The sequence below is a fragment of the Morone saxatilis genome, unplaced genomic scaffold (assembly GCF_004916995.1).
Source record: "Morone saxatilis isolate NCDOM2014 unplaced genomic scaffold, NCSU_SB_2.0 Contig0, whole genome shotgun sequence".
Lineage (NCBI taxonomy): Eukaryota > Metazoa > Chordata > Actinopteri > Moronidae > Morone > Morone saxatilis.
Window position 1 is genome coordinate 15213055 of NW_023339650.1, and position 20339 is coordinate 15233393.

Genomic DNA, 20339 nt, shown 5'->3' on the forward strand with positions numbered 1-20339 from the left:
GTTTTTTATGTTAACTTTATGACTGCAGGCAACATAATAAAGTAACGCTAGTTTTTAATAATGTAATAACAAATAGCTTAATACCATAAAGGTTTATTGCGTCTTTACTGCTGTCTACTAAAACCAAGCTGTGCCTGTTAACTCGTTGTCATGGTAACTAATGTTAAGATTACTCTGTGCATTAATTTCCTTTTGAGCTAACGTTAGTAAGTAGTCCGCTAACGTAGCAAAAAAAAAAAAAAAAAAAAAATTGTCACCCGGTAAAGTTAACCGTTTGTGGTTTAGGTTAATCTATGTTGGTCGGTACATTAGAAAAAAAAATAAAAATAAATCGAAACAATTGGGAAGTTTCGTGTGTTAAATTAAACCGTTAACGTTTCGCGTCAGAGCAACAAACATCAAAGAGCAAGCTAATTAGCGAGCTAGCATCGCGGCCGTTGGTTTTAGTAGCGATCAGTCGCTGCTCGGTCCACCTCCGCGAACACCGACCTGAAGACAAAAAATAAACCCTTCTTCATCGGTAACACGGGTCGAAAGAATAAAGCACTCCGGCACAGCCACACATATGTCGTCCATTTTATTCAGTTTATCTTGACTTCCTCAAAAAAAAAAAAAAAAACCCTGACTGCCACACACACACACACACAGTACAAATAACGTCTCCCTCCTCCTCTTCCTTCCTCACGTCGTCGTTTTCTCCCTCATCATCATCATCACCGACTGAGCGTATCCTGCTGCAGCATCAACCGCTGACTGACTCAAGGGGACCTGGCTTTAAAATGGAGCACCAACGGGGCCATAGCAACGACAAAAAACACCCCCAATTTAAACTTGTATGATTAGTGGAAAGCCTGTGTTTTAATATATAGATATTTGTGAACGTCGGTGACTGTTACCAGCACAGTTGCACCTCAGGAAAAAAAATTTTTTTTTATTGTAATGTCAGGTTTTATTAACTTGGTTAGTTAGTCCGGGGAAATAAATAAAATGTACCCGATGTATACGTTAAATATACTACATATACAGTAAACGGACTTTTTTTTTTTTTTGTAACTGCAGTCACACAAGAAGGGGCGGGTACATTTATACTCGCCGCCCTCTATGACCATATATGGTCCGTCTGGCGGTTCGACGCTTCGGCTACATCCACCCGGCGAAAAGTGGACACGAGTCGTCGGTGTGCTCCGGAGACCAGTAATCCCGTTATCAAGGTAAGAGCGGCGTTTACGGTACCTGACAGCTGCGGCTTTAATCAGTAACGCACACGGGTGTCTGCTAAAATCAACGCAGCCCAGAAAAAGACACGTTAACCGCCGGATTTCCCGGCTTTTTTCCTTTTCTTCTAGCTGGGGCCTCGCGTCACGTTAGCTTCAGCGGCTCAGGCCTGTCAGCTACCGTTGTTAGCTTAGCTACGGAGCTAACAGCGGCTAGCTCCTCGAAATAATACGATCACACCGCTTTTATGTGACATTCAATCCCAATCGGGTGATATAACTTGCTTTGGTACAGCTGTAGGGTAATTCCCCGTGAAGTGACACAGCTGCTGTTTAATACAACGCGGCATCCGCTGCTGTTAGCGACAGCTGTGCTATCAGGCTTTAGTGTTGCAGAGACCAACGTGGGGCTGAAAGGGACCAAAATGCGGTCTTGGTTTCCACCTTTATCACCACTCTCTCAGGCCGAACCGGTGTCCATGTTAGGCCTTCACTTATAACGTTAGTCCCTCCTTAAAATCCGCTAATTTGAAGTTAATTTACCGGCACCGTCCCCCCCCCCCTGCTGGTTAATCACTCATAACGCCACTTTCTGTAAGTGATAACCACTTTAAACCTAGATTTATACATTTTATTTGACTGGTGTTCTCAAAATGAAAGTCCCATAACAACTGGGGATCTTGATATACTCTTATTTCCTGATGCAGCATGGTATTATTACAGAATAAGATCCTTTTTTTGTTTCCTTTCCCCTGTTGTTGAATAGCCTTCCACGACCATGCCATCCGACCTAGCCAAGAAGAAGGCAGCAAAGAAGAAGGAGGCTGCCAAAGCTCGCCAGCGTACCAAAAAACCTGAAGATGGAAGTGAGGAGGGCGAGCAAGCAGAGACCCAGCGTAATGGAGCAGAGAGCAACGGTAGGAGGAGGCTCGGTTGTGATTTTATTCATCATTCTTGACACAAATTCTGGCGTTGGTGTGTTGCTGAACCGCACTCGGACTTGTCTTTCTGTCAACTGACGCTAAAAGGGGTTTTTGTTTCAACAGGCATTGCGAATTTGACCAAGGAGCTGGATGAATTTGAGCTGGCGAAGACCGAGGCGCGGGCAGTGACCGGCGTCCTGGCCTCGCACCCCAACAGCACTGATGTCCACGTTAGCAGCCTGTCGCTCACCTTCCACGGCCAGGAGCTTCTAGCCGACACCAGCTTGGAGCTCAACTCAGGCAGACGCTATGGGCTTATTGGCCTCAACGGCACAGGTAAGAGTGTCTCACCTGGCACGTGACAGATGTAATTAGTGAGGTTTTTACATTTCCCTTTGCCTTGTGCTGCTTTGGGAACTTAAACATCATTCATTTAACTTCTATTCCTTTTTAAACATTACATATTTTGCTCATTGGCAGCAGTTCCCCACAGTGAAAGTGGCATGAATGTCAATTTATCAAGCATTTATTAAAAAAGAAGCTTAATTTCCCTCTCTTCTTGTATCTGCCAGGAAAATCCATGCTGTTGTCGGCCATCGGGCATCGTGAGATTCCCATTCCAGAGCACATCGATATTTACCACTTGACCCGGGAGATGGCCCCCAGCGAGAAGACGGCTCTGCATTGTGTCATGGAGGTGGACGAACAGAGGATCATGCTGGAGAAGGAGGCGGAGAGACTTGCCGCCGAGGACTGTGAGTCAAATGCGGTTATTGCGCAACAACTGCAACTGGAGAAGGGGGGAAATGTATTGTGGCACAGAAGAGTTGAGAGATAACAGAGCTGAAATTAAATTCAACAAAACACACCCTAGCTTGAGCGTAGTTGACGAGAAACTGTCTCATAGTTGTTCTCTAGCTGCGTTAACTGACATTATATGTGAATCTCTCTTTCTCTCTCTCTCTCTCTGCACAGCCGAGTGTGAGAAGCTGATGGAGCTGTACGAGCGTCTGGAGGAGCTGGATGCAGACAAGGCAGAGGTGCGAGCCTCTCGGATCCTTCACGGTTTGGGTTTCACCAGTGCTATGCAGCAAAAGAAAATGAAGGACTTCAGTGGAGGATGGAGGATGCGCGTTGCTCTGGCCAGGTAAAGACGTAGCTCGAGTTGTACCATGCGTGACTTTAACTTCGTACACGCTCTTTTCTGTATTTAGAATACGGTCGAACCAACAAATAATCTGTGAATAACCCACAAATTCAGTTTAATGTGCAACTACACACAACTGTGTCTTTCACTTCTCAGAAAGTTCATGTTTTGCTGTGAAATTAAGACGTTGGTCACGTAAAAGGCAACACCTGTTGAAGAGTAGTGTAACGTGGAACTAATACTGTTCAGTCACCCATTACTCTTACAAACAAGATAAAGAGTAAAAAATGAGAGTTACGTTTCACAATAAAATGTTAATGACTGTTCTGTGTGTGTGCAGAGCCTTGTTCATCAAGCCCTTCATGCTGTTGCTGGATGAGCCCACTAACCACTTGGATCTGGACGCTTGTGTGTGGTTGGAGGAGGAGCTCAAAACGTAAGTTCACATCCCTACTTCACCACATCAAAGAGTCCGAGCGGTCGATGGATGCGTTGCTCATCCCGCTTCTTGTCGTTCAGGTTCAAGCGAATCCTGGTGCTCATCTCGCACTCTCAAGACTTCCTGAACGGTGTATGCACCAACATCATCAACCTGCACCAGAGAAAACTCAAATACTACACGGTGAGAACACTTGGCTGAAAACAATGCTTTTTTTTTTTTTTTCAAAGTAAAATTTTAGGAGCCCAATGCCAGAAAGGAAATGGACTCTAGCATCCTTTGGAACATCTTTAAAAAGTATGAATGGGGCCGCATGTGATCTCATAACGCTAAATAAGGGAACTGGGGGAAGGCTGTTACTAATTGTGTCACTGTGCCGCCCTGTTGGATGACCATGCACATCTATTTTTGCTTGAAGGGTAACTATGACCAGTATGTGAAGACCAGAGAGGAGCTGGAAGAGAACCAGATGAAGCGCTTCAACTGGGAGCAGGACCAGATAGCACACATGAAGGTGAATGAGCGACACCACGTGGTGGAAGTGTGTCTCTGCACAGAATGGGCGGTCAAGAACAAACTCTTTTTAAAATAAGACCAGTTACTTAGTATGGCTTATGTTTAGGCTGTTACTAAGGAGTCCCATACCTTTTTACAAATATGAATTATTCTGTTTTGTCATTTGCAAAACTAAGACTTGTACTCATTGTTCTTTTTTTTTATTTTTTTTATATCCGTCTCATCTAGAATTACATTGCCAGGTTTGGTCACGGCTCCGCAAAGCTGGCACGACAGGCACAGAGCAAAGAGAAGACGCTGCAGAAGATGGTGGCATCCGGCTTGACTGAAAAAGTTGTGAATGACAAGGTACTGTGACGTGGTTGACCCTTTGACTCTGTGGCACAGTCTCAATACTGTCATGGCACTAACGCTTGCTTCTGTCTCCCTCAGACTCTGTCATTTTATTTTCCTCCCTGTGGGAAGATTCCTCCTCCTGTTATCATGGTTCAGAATGTGAGCTTCAAGTACAGTGACAACACAGTGAGTATGGTTAATATCGCAGCACGGACGGAGCTTTGTTCACTGAAATCTACATCGCAGTCTCACTGGTGTGTTTGTGTTTCCTGTAGCCGCACATATATACAAACCTGGAGTTTGGTATTGACTTGGACACACGAGTGGCTCTGGTGGGACCCAATGGAGCAGGAAAGTCCACACTACTGAAGCTGCTGATGGGAGAAGTAAGTACAGCACATTCCCCCCATTATCCTACAACAACTGGCACTTGAGTATTAAAGCTCATTCTCCTCTTTTTCTTTTTGTAGCTCCTCCCCACCGACGGCATGATCCGCAAACATTCTCACGTCAAGATTGGCAGATATCATCAGGTAAAACACGGCGCCTCGGTGCACCTGCAACAGTACTACGAGCCCCCGTAACAACCAGACATTACGTTACAATATCTGCTTATGTTACAGCATCTGACAGAGCAACTGGAGCTGGACCTGTCTCCTTTGGAGTACATGATGAAGTGTTACCCTGAGATCAAAGAAAAAGAGGAGATGAGGAAGATCATCGGTCGCTATGGGCTGACAGGAAAACAGCAGGTAGGATTTGGAAACTCTTCCAGGCGATCTGAAAGAGGGGGAAGTGTTTCTTGTTTTGTCCGCAGTGTCTGTACATTAACCTCTGAAATATCTTCCAGGTCAGTCCGATCAGAAACTTGTCCGATGGTCAAAAGTGCCGGGTGTGTTTTGCCTGGCTGGCCTGGCAGAACCCTCACATGTTGTTCCTTGACGAGCCCACCAATCACTTGGACATCGAGACCATCGACGCGTTGGCGGACGCCATCAACGAGTTTGACGGCGGCATGATGCTAGTTAGCCACGACTTCAGGCTAATTCAACAGGTATATTCAGAATTTAATAATTAACTTTAACATTTAGCTGGAAACAGACTTTACCCGACCAGTTGTATCTAAAAACACTTTCTGTTTTCTCCAGGTGGCTCAGGAGATCTGGGTGTGTGAGAATCAAACCATCACAAAGTGGAACAGGGACATCCTGGCATACAAGGAGCACTTGAAATCAAAGATCGAAAACCAAGCGCATGACATCTAAATAAACCATAAATCATTCTGAGCCACTCCTTTATCTTGCATCATGGATTTAACCTGCAAACTCCCGAGGGGGCACGAGTGGGGTTTTCACTGCAGGAAATGTCCCAAGTAGAACTGAAACAATCTCTTATGCATCTTATTGGACACGTCTCTTGTACTTGTTGTACTGTATTTCCATCTCGGTTTGACAGTGCCGCACCGTGCTGAACCCGACCCAGTCTCTCCTCTCCCTTCACCTCTCCTCCCTCTTTCCCTCCTCCTCTCCTCACCTCAGGCTGCACTCTGATGGGCTGATTCAGCTGAAGCTTCTCGGTGCATTTTGGAATGCATTCCATTGTGCTGTCTTCATAGAAAAGTTTTATTTTTCCAAATGTTCTGTTTTATCCCAACATGTATGCAGCAGCTTTTTAGGTCATATTTTATGATATTTAAAAGTTGACTTTTTTTTTTTTTTTTCCTCCTGTGTAAAAGAGCAGTTCTGCCTTATTTAACAATGTAATGCAATAAAGGTTTGTCTGAATAAACAGAACATAAAAACAGCATCTTTAGATTCAGAAGACTTTATTTTTTTTTCTTAAACTTGATGAATACAGTGCTCATATCCAAAAATCAAAAGCTGTTAGGGAAAATAAACTATTTTACATCTCTGTAAACAAGAGGACAAAACTCGAAGTGATTAAAGACGTCTAACTTTGGATTCTGGCCATTCTGAGCCCCTCGGCTGCATAGATCCTTCCTCATCTTACAGCCACTGCACTGTGTACGCTGCTCACCATGTATCCATGTAACTGAAAACGTCTGGGCTGTCCAAACACTGGCATTACTAACGCTAACAGACGGTAATGTGACATATGCCATTCATAAAACCAAACAACTGAATCCAAACTGCATCCCCAGGATGCATTGGAAAAGTTACAAATTTGAGTGTTTTAGGTGACTTATGGTCTGCTGTAAACTAACATCCATACAGGTTACATAATCAAAATCTTCATTAAGAGGTTGAACAGTAAAGCTGTGTTCATGTCAAACTGGAAAGGTGGCAACGTAACAGAAGTATGGCTGCGTCTTACTGCCACCATTACGGACATACTTCTATCATGTTATTTCTCATTACTACATAACAACTGGGTTCAACCGTACCATAACCATTTCAACAAGAACCCACTTAATCCTGTTACATCACTAATAATGAGAAATTGTCATGGTGGCAACAATAACCTGCCATACAGAAGCAACATGGGCATTTCTTTTCATTTTTATGGATTTAAAGCCAATCACACGAGAGCTGATATCTCTCGTCTGCAGCAGCAGTTAACTGTATTACAACAATAAACAAATCATTTAACCACTGACACCTACAGTAGTGTTTAGTTAACAATAGTGCCGAATATTCAAGCTAACAAAACAAACATTGCACCCAATTCTAACAAACATCAGAAGGTTAATTTATGCTTATAATAAATCCAACATGACATGAAGAGAGCTCACGATTCAGTGTTAGTTTCAACAACAGGTCAATGATTACTGAAAGACATTATCTGCCTTCACGTCCTCCAAACAATGTTCAACTGTATTTATTTGAATGTGTTATTTAGGTTTTCATTTAATTTCTACATATGTCAGTCAGTTAGTCATTCAGTCTGAAAATACATGCGGTGTTATAAGTTACTATTTCCAACACTTAATACGCTCCTGCCAGTCGGCTCCAAAAGTGCCGACCAGGAGAAACAGATAGCTCCAACCTATAAGGCTGCACATTAAAGCTTTAAAGCTATTTGTCAGATGGACTTTTCCAGAGACAAAAAGGGCTGCAGTTTATGCAAGTAAATACAGACTGATTATATATATATATATACGTAAACGTTAGAAATGGCCTGGTTTTTAAAACACAAGGCTCCCGTTTAAGGTTTCAACTTGGTAGCGTGCGTGATTGACAGATTAGTGGCACTAGCTGCAGTTGAAACAGTGCAAGTAGGAGGAGTGTTTCAGTTATGCTGTCTCACAGAGTATCCTGCCGGCAGCATGTTTCAGGGGGCTAAAAGGGGACCGCAGCAGTCGGAGGCGCACTCGGGTGCTGTATATGTGTGGACCAACCGAGGGGTATCGATGCTCACTGGGCTTCCCACTCCTCATCTGAGACCTCATCGGGGGGAACGGTGCGAGTGTTGCTGGCGCGAATGCTGCTGATGTTGGTGAAAGAGAGGAGGTTCGCAATACCTATCAGACTCACGCCAGTGCCGTCCAGATTCACCTGAGCCAGATGCATGTGTTTCAAGCACTTCAGGCCTGAGGGGAAAAACATAAAAATGCATAGAGATTGTTCACCCAAGCACAGAAACAGTACACGTGTTTGTTGTCGGGGAGTCAGATGAAGAAAGGGACAGCGATTATGACAATTTGACCTCACCGTGGTCTGTGATCCGTGTGCGGCTGAGATTAAGCTTCACAAGCTGATTGCAGCGGATCACACCTCTCTTCACTACTGTGTCTCCCACCTGAGTGCTGGCTAACCCCAACACCTAAAAAAAAACACAGGAAAAACACATTAAAATCACCAAATATATCAAAACTGGTTCAGTATGCAACTTATACAAGTGTGAGGCAGAAACTTGGAAGTGCACATACACTGAGAAATGTTTCCCTTCAGGAATCAATGCAGAATCAAATCCTCTGTATAAATAACAAAATAGTACATCACATGATGTTTTGTTTTTTACATAACTTTTAACCCTTGGCTACTCACCGTCTGGGCCCCATATTAAGCCTGGCTTATCACATTTTTACCACTTCTAACCACAAATTAATGAGCTGTACTTTAGCGGGTTTTGGTCTGCAGAACAGCAGAAACTGTGCTAATGAGTGTGTTAACCCAGTGCTATCAAAGAATACAGTGTAAAACTTAAAACTTAAATATAGTAAATGCTGACCCATAGGTTAAATAAAACCAGTGTTAAATGTGACGTAAGTTACCTCATGTTTACAACAAGCAGTTAAAATTACAGAGCAGCAAATACTATTTCTTTACCGTTTCTTAAACCAAGCCTGATAGACAACTCACAGACTGACTAACGCACAAATGTCACCAGTAAAATCACCTGGAGGTGCGGCAGACAGGTGATGAGATCGGCTACTCCTCGGCTGGTGACTGCGGTTCGGTCCAAACAGAGCTCCTGCAGCTCCTGCAGGCCACGCAGAGAGGGAAGCCCTGCATCTGTCACCTGAGTGTTGCTAAGTGACAGTTTCTTCAACCTATACAAAGTAAACACAGTACTCGTGTCATTAACCCTGTTGTAATCATACGTGAAACCACTGTTATAACTAGAGAATGCTGACTGCTGAGAGGTTTACACTAAGCTGTCTGAAAGATGTATTCCACATCTTTTGAGTATTTCTTGACGAGCTTACGCAACACTGTGTGTTTTGTGTTGGCTTTAATATTTGTATGAAGTAACTGAAGGAGTTGAAAAAGTGGGAAAGAGTCTAATTACTATGAATGGGACTGAACAGTTTAATGTGTATCATAAGGTTTGGATGTGGTTTCCAACTGAATGATTAAATATAAGTTAACAAAGTCTATAAAGGAGGTACTTTGAAAAGTGGCAAAAGGACTAAAAATGTAAAATATACTGAAATGTCTTGAATAAATGTCATAATGTGGTCAAGATCTTCAATATTAGAAGATTTAAACTGAGGCTAAAGCTTAAAGAATACTTGTGTCTGTCTGTCTCTTTGCTTGTCTGCCTCCATGTCAAACTGGGTTAATTGGGTAATCTCAATCAGCTGTGTGCTCCCAACTCCAATTAAGGGTTGCCACAGTACCTGCTGTGTGAGATGAGAAGTGTGGGGCTAACCTGGTCATGGTGGAGAGCTGGCTGACTCCCTGGTCTGTGACTTGTGTGTAGTCTGTCAGGTCCAGTTCTAAGAGCAGAGACAGTCTAGAGAGGAATGACAACCCGCTGTCTGTCACAGAGTGGCGTCCAGGGAGGGTCAGCTGTGTCAACCTTAGACCTGGGAGAAAAGGAAAAAGTTTGATTTACCCCAGACTTTGACCATTTTGTTTCATTTCCATCTGTCTTCTATTTTCTTTAATGTTCCTTTCCAAGTACGAACCTGAGATGATCTGCAGAGCTTGATTGCCGTCCGCTACAGGGATTCCCGCCAAACTGAGGGAGGACAGGGTAGGGTGGGAGGACAGGTGCTCCAGGGAGCTTTCTGTCACACCTGTCCCATCCAGGTTCAGAGTCTGCAGGTTGGACAGCCTTGCCAAAGCTGACACATCCTTGACCTGGAAATGTGATGAGGAAATAATAAAAAAAAAAAGGTGTAACTTTTAAAAACCGGATGTTCTGCGAGTTAAAATGCGTGTCACGCCGGTAGAACTGAAGTACCTTGGTCTGCTTGATGCTGAGGAGCCGCAGCTGTGGCACACAGGTGGGCAGGACAACCAGTGAGGCTTCGGTCACAGCCGTCTGGTTCAGGCTGAGCTGAGAGAGGCAGGACGGTGCTGACTGGAGATACAGCACCATCCCGGCATCGGTCACTTTGGTCTGGTCCAGGGACAGGAAACACAGGCTCTTCAAACCTTACAGACGCAGAAACAAAGAACGTTGATACCCATTCAACAAGTACTTAACACAGAGCAGCTTATGTTCGAATGTGGCATTCTTGCACGTAATTGTAATTATTGTACTATTATCCTCTCTAGTAATAGTCAGAGGCTTGTTCACAATACGATTTGTAGAAAGCCTGACCTGTGATATGCTGCAGACAGGAGTCGGTCAGTTTGCTACAGGAGGCCAGGTTGAGGTACTGGAGTTTGACCAGGCTGGAGAGGATTGACAGCCCAGAGTCTGGACAAAACAAGTTTGGGAGATTAAAATGAAATGGCTCAGACATTGACCTAACAGATCTAAAAAGCCTATAAACTCCATCTTGGGATACAATTCAATACCAGTGATTAGAGGCGAGTTGACCAGACTCAGATGCTTTAATGCCGTGAAGGCCCGTAACTGCCGCAGGAGCTCATTGGTGGAGTAAGGGTAGCAGTTTAGGACAAACTTCTGCAACGGGCAGCCGAAGAAAAGCTCCAGGGTGCGCGGACGTAGGAGCCTCTCACGGGACATGTGGTTGAGCAGAAGCTCTGCTAGCTCTGGGGTGAGGCACGCCAGACTGCTACTGTACTGCATGCTGGGAGCTGAGAGGGTAGAGATACAGAACGACAACAGTGAGTAAACAAAACCATGAGATAATCAGAATCAGTGAGTCTCACAACTGAATTGTCTCTCTACCAGTCATGAGGTGGACAGTAGCACGGGTGGCCAAGGCACATAGGGACGGCATGCTGGGTGCCCTGAAGGGTCTTTTAGGGGGTGATGGTTGTCCCTGGGAGGCCCGGGGGTCTTCTTGCCGTGCAGCTCTTTGAAGACGCTCCACGGCAGCCAGACCTGCAGCGACAGGTGCCACCCGACCTCCTGCATCCTCAGGCTCTGCTGGGTCCTCTTCTGGAGCCTCCCTGAAACACAATTCCCATTTTAACGTACAGGTAAATCTTCACAAGAGCAACATTTAGCCTGTGTTCCTCTCCCTACTGTTTACTAGAACAGATATCTCGTGCACAACCGAAACACAGGAAACTGAACTGAAAATGCGTCACCACTCTGGAACTTCTTATGAATCATCTTTTCTCTACCTTCCTGTCTGATAATGACTCATAATGACTAATAATATTGCAACAGGGTGTTGTAGTCAGAGTGACTACCCTGTTTAAAACAATAGATAACAGGTCTTAACTGGGTTATATAATACAATTAGGGCTATAAACAATTACTTTCAGGATTAATTCATCTGCTAATTTTCATGACAAAAAATGCCCATCGCAGTTTCTCAGAACCAAGGTGACATCTTCAGATGTTTTGATTTGCCCCAAACCCAAATATATTCACTTTACAATGAAATAAGACAAACTAAAAGCAGCAAAACCATACACTGAGAATAACAAGCAACATGTTTGCTTGAAAAATGACTGAATTGTCAAAATAGTTTCCAACAGAACTTAACTATAAACCCTAGTGAAAGCTGATTCACTACAACTGGTTGCAAGACACTTAAAAATCAATTGTAGCCCAGTGGAACTGTAATACATATGAAGTTGTGTCAACTGAAGTGCAGTACAGTTCTTACATTATTATTATCAGTGCCATTCTGTCTAGACACCCACCTGAGTCGATTTCCTTGCTCTGGCCAGTGGTGCCTGGGCTCAAATTCTCCACGGAACCTATTCTCCGGAAAGAAAGGCAGCCTCGGCATTCCTGTGAAAATTACAAAAGGGACAATTGTAACCCACGAGGATATTCTAATATCACTAAGCTGAAGTAGTCACTGACATTAAAACCAGCCCATATATATACACAGCATTAGTCACTTTTTGAGAGTTGAAAAAACAGTTGCCTTTTTATATCCCACACCTCTAATCAACATCTTTTGTTCTCGATCGTTGATTCTCCTCTAACTAGCTTCGACTGGGATCGCGCTCTTTTCGCTCTCTGGTCTGGCACACATTCAGAATACTATATCACAACCACATGCTATGAAAGACTGCAAATGATTGGCTGACCGGCTCTAAGCACTCTGGGAACAACTGGCGGGGGCTCTGCAGCTCTGACCTCGTGTACTGTATGTTTGACAGAAAGGGGCATTCACCTACATATTTCCTAATCCTAATCTTTCTCACATATGGCACACATTACTGGGACAGTCGACTTCTGTTCTGTATACTAGGAAACTTATGCAACATACTGTATGAAAGTTACTCCAACAGCTTAAAGGGAGAGGCCAGGGTCATCTGTTTTTGGCGTGGGAGAACAAAAAGTTCTACACGTATGAATAAATGGAGACACGGGGAGGAGAAGGGGAGCAACATGTAGGTCAAAAGAAGGATGAGTTGTCTGCAATAACCCCAGACACAGTAAAGGTGCAGTACCGTTGAGCATGTGAGGTGGTTCTTCCTCTCCTTCTTGTTCCTCATCAACCTCGATGCCATCAGCTGCTTCGGGATTACCAGGAACCAACCTCTGGCCGCGCCCTGTTGGACAGCACCAGGAATGCCATTTAATGACTAAACAGCTATTCAAACAATCTTTAAATAATGTTCAACAGTCTGGTTTGTTGAAATAACTGAGCCAATAGAGTTGCAATGTGGAAGGATGTATTTCAAAAGTAAAAATACCGTTCATTTCCTCCAGACTATGTGAAGTGATTCACAGCTGGAGCATTATACACAGCTTGGATAAGCCTGAAACTCTTCTGGTTGAATTATCAGAACAAAAGACAAACTCCATTAGGGAATATTTGTTTTTTCTAATGACAAGGTAAAAACCTGTATGTATAAAAACATATGGCAAGAAAACATCCAATTACTGTGAAGTATGGTGCTAATTGCGAGCAGAAGCCAAAGACTGAACTGAAAACTGAAAACACAATCTGCACCTTAAATTAGTTCACCATGCAAATTGCAAGAGCTGTTAAATGTGGTGGAATGTGACAAAACAGCATTATTATGAAGTACTGCAGTGCTGAAGAGATGCCCTGGTCTACAAATCTTGTTCTCCTGATAGTATGGAAAGATTATTCCCACACTGATCGTGAATCATATTGCAATCGCAGTATCTTTCAGAATAATTTGTTTAAATGTTCTAACCATAAGTCTGCCATAAACTAGAAGAAATTCAGCAAGCCTTTAAAGCCTACTATAAGGACTCAACCTGACAAAGCTGATGACTCAGTAATTCATCAGAATAATGTACTGACTGCTGACCGCTGTTTCTCCACTAAAGACCAACAAAACACCAGGGTCAGATGGATTTGTTAGTGAATGGTACGAAACATTCAAGCCTGAGTTGACGCCACTTCTTCTCAGATGCTTTAACCACACCCTTAAGGAAGGCCAGATGCCCCAATCTTGGAGCGAGGCAGTAATAGCAATAATTCCTAAGGAAGGCAAGGACAAGGGAGAATGTTAGTTGCCTCAATTATGGCCAAAAGGATAGAACACATTGTCTCTGAAATGATAGACCCTGACCGAACAGGGTTTGTCCGAGAAAGACAAACACAGGACAATATTAGACGAACGCTCCATGTGATAGACTATGTGATCAAGAGTATATTATACTGATCAGTTTAGATGCAGAGAAAGCGTTTGATTCGGTTGGATGTGGCTACCTTTACCAAGTACTGCAACGTTTTGGCTTTAATGAGAAATCTGTTCAGTGTATTAGATCGCTTTATTCAAACCCCACTGCTACGATAAGAATCAATGGTCACCTAACTCAATCCATCAAGCTAGAGAGAGGTTGTCGTCAAGGCTGCGCACTAAGCCCCGCCCTGTTTGCGCTCTTCATAGAGCCCTTAGCTCAGGCAATAAGGGAGGACCCAGAGATTAAAGGGATTTCCATTTGAGATAATGAATACAAGATAAGTCTGTTTGCAGATGATGTATTGCTCACTTTGACTGACTTACAGAGAAGTGCACCTAAACTGATGTCCCTTTTGAGACTGTTTGGCTCTTATTCGGGGTATAAATTGAATACACATAAGACCCAGATACTCTCATAATTTCATACCGAATACTGACTTCAAAGGCAGATTTGATTTTAAAATGGGACACCACTGCTATTAAATATCTGGGAGTCTGGATCCCAAAAGACATCTCCAAGATATATAAGACGAATTATGATCCAGTTATTAAGACAATCAAAGCAGATCTAGATAGATGGACTGTACTGCCCCTAGACATGTCTAATAGAATTAAAAATAATATAAAAATGAATGTCCTTCCCCGGCTTCTGTACTTATTCCAGTCACTTTTTTAGGATTTTAGGGAATGGAATAAACTCATATCAAGATTTGTCTGGAACAATAAGAGGCCCCGAATTAAATATAAGATCTTGCAGTTACCCAAAGATGAGAGTGGACTTTCTCTACCATGTGTGGAGGACTATTATATTGCTGCTCAGCTAAGACCCCTAGTATGCTGGTGTAATCCAAACTACTCCGCCAAATGGAAAGATTGCAATCTGAAACACCAGCACAGTCTTTATTGGGTAACTGCCAACACCATGATCCTCACCTGGATAAAATAAATTGCTGGACCAGGGTTGCCCTTAAGGTGTTTATCACCTGTAAACAACTCCATCTCCAGAAACATATATTAAAAATGGGAAGAGAGGATATGTTAAGATATTTCCAGGTCAGAAACTACTGCAACAAGGAAATCAAACAAGTTTACAACAACATTTACCGATGCATATAAGGCTAAAGACAGTAAACATTTAATATCACAAATTTATAAATTTATAAATTTATAAAATTTATAAATACACAAAATTGCAAGAACCATTCTACTCTCCAGGTTAAGCAGAAATGGGAGGGGGAGTCTGGCCTGGAGATGGTCAATCTTTGGTTTAAAAGTAGATTTTTCTTTTATTACACTGTATTTGAGTAAAATCCCAGTTGGCCCACGACAACTATCTTAACAACTACTCGACAACTACTAACTTATCTTTTTTTTTCATTACACAGAAATGGCTGCAGACAAATCTGCCATCAAGGAATGACTGGATCACCATTGTTAACGAAATACAATGCACGGAAAAAGTGACCTTCACCCTCAGACTACGGGCTGAACAGTTTACAAAGTACTGGGAAAGGTGGACTTCATATTCTTTAACGTGTAACTCTTAGTCTCTGTGTGAACGACGAATGTATGGCCTGTGTCAACCATGTCAACCTGTCTGTTCACTTTTATTCTCTGTCTATTTTTGTTCTTTCTTTGTTTGCTTGTTTGTTTGACTGAAAACTTAAATAAAAAGAAAAAATAAATGTTCTAACCATATCAAGCATCCCTTAATTAAACCAATGGTCATAACATAAACCTATAGCATTGTAACATCATCCGGGAGACTGACATGTTTCTGTGTAGAGTTACATTGAGGAAATCATTAAAAGAACAATTTGAAATCAGCAGCTCCTTCCACTTTGCAACTCTATAAATAATTTGTATAGGCGGCAACAGTCATACAACTGAACACAACAAACAAGCTTTTATGAATAAACGTGTGAGGTACAGCAGTAAATATGCTTAAAACTTGTAAATGTATAAAATATGAAGGATTTCAGGTTTAATACTTACCCCAGAAGTGAGACGGCCCAGACAGTGAAGGACCAACACCAGGTATTCCTGCATAATTCACTGCCTCCTCCCACAGCTGGTTGGGTAGTGGAGGAGGCAGAACAAGGCCCTGGCCTCCCGCCTCCTCCATGACAGGGATATGTGGCTGAGGAGACACCTCACACGGAGACTGCTCATTCTCTTCCGCTGACGGTGGATCTGCAGGACTCCAGGGTGCAGGTGCATCCTGGGGTGTCTCTGGAGGAGTGGTCTGAATACATAACGCAGCATTGGGCGTGAGGCCGAGAGAGTGCAGCGAACAAGCAAGCTCTGCCTCGCCAAAGCGTTTTCGTGGAAAACCCTGGAGGAGGGAAAAGGAGGCGAGGGAAGGGTGACGTCCGGCGATGTGCTCCACGACGCTGCGCAGAGGAGCATCGGCTGGGAAGCGTTCGCGCATGGACTCACCTGATGGCAGACGAATCTGCAGCGAAAAAAAAACAACACATGACGTTTAAGAAACTGAAATTCTGTAGTTTGAACGCATCTACTTCATTCACACACAAAATTGTCCTTCATAGCCTCACCATGAGGACACAGTTGTTGTCCACATTGGTCTGAACCTTTCCTCCAAGCTTCTGCCCTTGAACACTGGGAGGAGACGTCTCTGTGGCGGCACTGGTTTGGATCTTCTCCTGCAGGCTCCTCCGATCCTCCGCTATCCGCTTCAATACCAACTCCCGCTCCTGGCAGACCGACACACATAAGACAAGATGTTCTATTCTGTTCTGAGATTACAAATAAGACACTTGGTTTAAGGGATTTTGTTTTCCGTATTATAACAAACAAACTGCCAGTCCGGCTGAGTTGGCACCGTTCGGCACCATAAGTTCTTCCTTTCAGTACTGCTGACCTGTTTCTTTTGTCTTCTCTCTGCTCTGGCTTCTTGAGCAACTCGCTGCCTCTGCTGCTCTTCAAAGTCACTTTTGTCCTGTTTGATGCGGGACTCGACTGGTAGTGGGTCTGGGGACAGGGTGCCTGACTGTGAAGGTCTCAGCACCAATGAAGGGGACGCTGTTTAAGTAAAAAAAACAAAAACAAAAACGAAACATACACTCAATTTTGCACCCTGAAGCATTCATTTCTTATTGTGAACTGTTACTGAAAACTTCAATGACATGATGACAAATATTTACAGGATATTACAATGACGGATTACACTTTTTGTCTTTAAAGCAAACAGCTTGGTGTTATACCTCTGCTGTCAGACGGAGATGTCTGCGCCTCTGAAGTGCTCGCTGCCTCTTTGGGTGGGTTGAAAGCAGAAAATGCTGTCTCAGCTGGCTGCGACGACTGCTTGACCAACCTGTGCCGTGGATACTGACCCTGTAAGAGCCTGTCAACATACGAGAGAGGGACACAGAAGTAGTTTACTGAAAGGTATTGGTATTTAACGAACGCTGAATATTTAAGATTTAAGAAAGGGGTTGGGAGCACTCACCACTCGGCTGCATCTGCCACAGAAAAATGGCCCGCCTGTACGGCTGCCTGGATCTGTTCCTCTGAGAAACCCATCTCACTGAGGATGAGGAATAACTCCCCAATAGTCTGCAAAACAAGCAAATCAAACAGGCATCAACGAGGAATGTCAACAATGGTTGACTAAACAACATTTGTGATTGTTTATGTCTTATCAATGATTGCACAAACAGTGGATACTGAGGGAACACTGATGTCGAATGTTAAATAACACTGAATGGCATTTTTCAGATACAGAAAATGAAGCTTTCTTTATCAGTACTTTACGTTTTCAGTCTAACTAACTTGTTGCATTATCCACTGATTACTACTAATGTACAGTCCATTACAAGGCACTGTAATTGTACTTTGTATATGTTTGGTCCTATGTTTTTATCTTATTCCATTTTCTACTTTACATTTTTTAAAATAGTATTTTGCTTCTGCTGTTACACTGTAAAATGTCCCTTTAATTAATACGTTTCTCTATCTAACAATCTATCTGTATGTAATTTGCCAGTTGCATTAACTGACATGCATGGCAACACAGATATTTAACCAATAATAACTCAATAACAGCCATTTTACAACCTGCTAACACTTTAAATGTGTTATTATTTTCATTCAATTGGTAACTAATATCTTATAAGTCAGCTCTGCTCTGAGTAAGCTGGTTTGTTATCATAGAAATGTTAAAAATTATGAATAAAAGTGTCTGAAAAAGACTCAAAATAGGTGCTGGTGAGAATATTTAGTTGTTGCCTTTAACCTTAAGTCACATGCATGCTATCTACCAATAGCATTAACCGTGTTTCAATGCGCACTTGCTGCATATTTATTTGTCTTTGTCCTTCAATATCGTTACATCCAACTCTCCAAACCCAAGTTAATCTTAGTCCACAAAGTTTTTATCTAATCCTCATCAACATCTGCCAGCAAATAATAAAATAATAAACAAAACAAAAACTGCATTAATTCACAGCAAAAGCCAGCTAAAAATCAAAGCACGCAACAAGACATAAAGTGTTGTTTATGTCTTTTTGGAAACAGTGTCAACAACAACAACGTTAGCACGGCGGCTAACAGCAGCTAGCCGAGGAAAGATCGACGTCGGTGGCTGAAAAACAAGAAAAAACCAGCCCTGTTATTGTGCATCTTACCGGAGGAGCAGCGGAACTCATGCCTGTTTCTTTTCCACCTTTTTAAAATCCGAATTAAACTAATATCAACCAGCCACTTTCGGTCACTTCCTGGTGCGCAGCGCTGCTATGCTAGCGGGACTGACCTCTCCCCCCTCTGACTTTGTGGACTGACAGAATATCAACAAGGAAGCAGCCAATCAGCAGCGAGCTCGTCATCCGCGTCACTCGCTGATTGACAGACGCGAAGTCCAACCGCTGCCCGATCAATAACTTGATCAGCAGCCTGTGACACAGAACAGGTCCATGTAGTCTGTGGAGATTGCTTTTTGTGGATTAGACTAGAAAAATCAATTATTTATTATAATAGATAATGAATAAATGGATAATTCAGTTTATTCAATTTATAAAATGTGTTTTACTGTTAGTGCGCTTCAGGGTTTATTTTTTAAGAACATGAATGTGATCTTATTGCCTTTTTTGTGTTAAGTAACTGCTATATTTATTTATTTTTTATAATAATAATAATAATAATAATACATAATAATACATTTAATTTATAGATGGATAGACTTTATTAATCCCCGAAGGGAAATTGGGTCGTCATAGCAGCCAGGTTCATTTAAACACAATAAAATACAACAATAAAATAAAATACAACAATAAAAAAAATAAATAGGTAGGTAGGGTGCACAGAGAGTGCTTCTCAAGAAACTCAAAGACACTTCACATGAGTTAAAAAGGCTAAAAAAGCTAAAAAACTAAGAAATTATAGCTATATCTACAACAGTCAACAATAATTAATTGAATTATATAATAATATATAATATAATAATAATAATAAAATAATTATAATTATTTATGTATTATTTATTTTTTCTATGTTATACCTAAAGACTGTCCTGTTGTAAGTGGAGTCATGTTCTGTTATATTATATATATATTATATCTATTAAAGGTGACAATAAAGTTAAAAAACAAAATAAAAACAGACGAGGCTGTGGGTGAAAAATTAAGTGTACATCTCCCAAACATGTGAGATGAAAATAAAATATCTAATAGGAAAGAAAGAAAGATCTGTATGATAATTATTATATTATTATAGGTGAAACTCCTGAAAGCCACCAGGGGTCACTCTGTTCATACTGATGTGACCTTTGCACTATACATGCTGTGTGTATTATTGCTGTATATTAGTGGTACATCAAATTTGGCACTCTACCATTGGATCCAATCGGATGTTTAATCAGGCTGGAAGAAAGATAGTTATAAACCCATCTTATCCCGTTTAGTGTCATTATTATGATTTTATCTGACATTTAAAACATTGTTAAATTGTTAAAACATAGTGTAAATATATGTGGGAATTCAGCTATATAGTGCTTTAAATGACTTTGATTAACACCCTTACAGAAAAGTCACTACAGGAATATTAGGTGTTAGTGATAGAAATTAATTTAGATAAGATCTTGCAACTAGAACAGGTAGGTTAGGTAGATAAATAAATACAAGTGTAACTTTAAGCCCCAGCGTTGTCAAGAATATGATAAATAATCAGATGTATCTTCACTATATGACCTGTGCTGGTGGGCATTGTTCAGTTAAATGGGCAAAAATGAGCACCTGGCTCCTTATTAACCGTGTATATCAGATTTCTACCTATTCCCAAATGTCAGTTTTG

General features: G+C 42.1%; 2 protein-coding genes across 2 annotated transcripts; one reads left to right on the plus strand and one right to left on the minus strand.

The window, feature by feature from the left end:
• Positions 1–1054: 1054 nt before the first annotated feature.
• On the plus strand, positions 1055–5861 carry abcf2b (ATP-binding cassette, sub-family F (GCN20), member 2b). Its single transcript, XM_035662003.1, has 15 exons — positions 1055–1211; positions 1981–2131; positions 2261–2473; positions 2710–2892; positions 3113–3284; positions 3625–3720; positions 3804–3906; positions 4142–4237; positions 4468–4587; positions 4672–4761; positions 4851–4961; positions 5046–5108; positions 5199–5327; positions 5426–5629; positions 5724–5861. Exons 2-15 carry the CDS (start codon positions 1993–1995, stop codon positions 5838–5840), a joined length of 1836 nt encoding a protein of 611 aa, XP_035517896.1. The 5' UTR covers positions 1055–1211; positions 1981–1992; the 3' UTR covers positions 5841–5861.
• A 300-nt stretch (positions 5862–6161) lies between these two features.
• si:ch73-173p19.1 lies at positions 6162–18822 on the minus strand. The gene is made up of 17 exons (XM_035661880.1): positions 18680–18822; positions 17503–17609; positions 17258–17397; positions 16915–17075; positions 16589–16747; positions 16026–16485; positions 12819–12920; positions 12057–12147; positions 11128–11351; positions 10791–11033; positions 10591–10689; positions 10228–10421; positions 9950–10124; positions 9691–9847; positions 8935–9088; positions 8247–8358; positions 6162–8125 (listed from the first exon to the last, which is right to left on the minus strand). Exons 1-17 carry the CDS (start codon positions 18698–18700, stop codon positions 7950–7952), a joined length of 2775 nt encoding a protein of 924 aa, XP_035517773.1. The 5' UTR covers positions 18701–18822; the 3' UTR covers positions 6162–7949.
• Positions 18823–20339: the final 1517 nt, after the last annotated feature.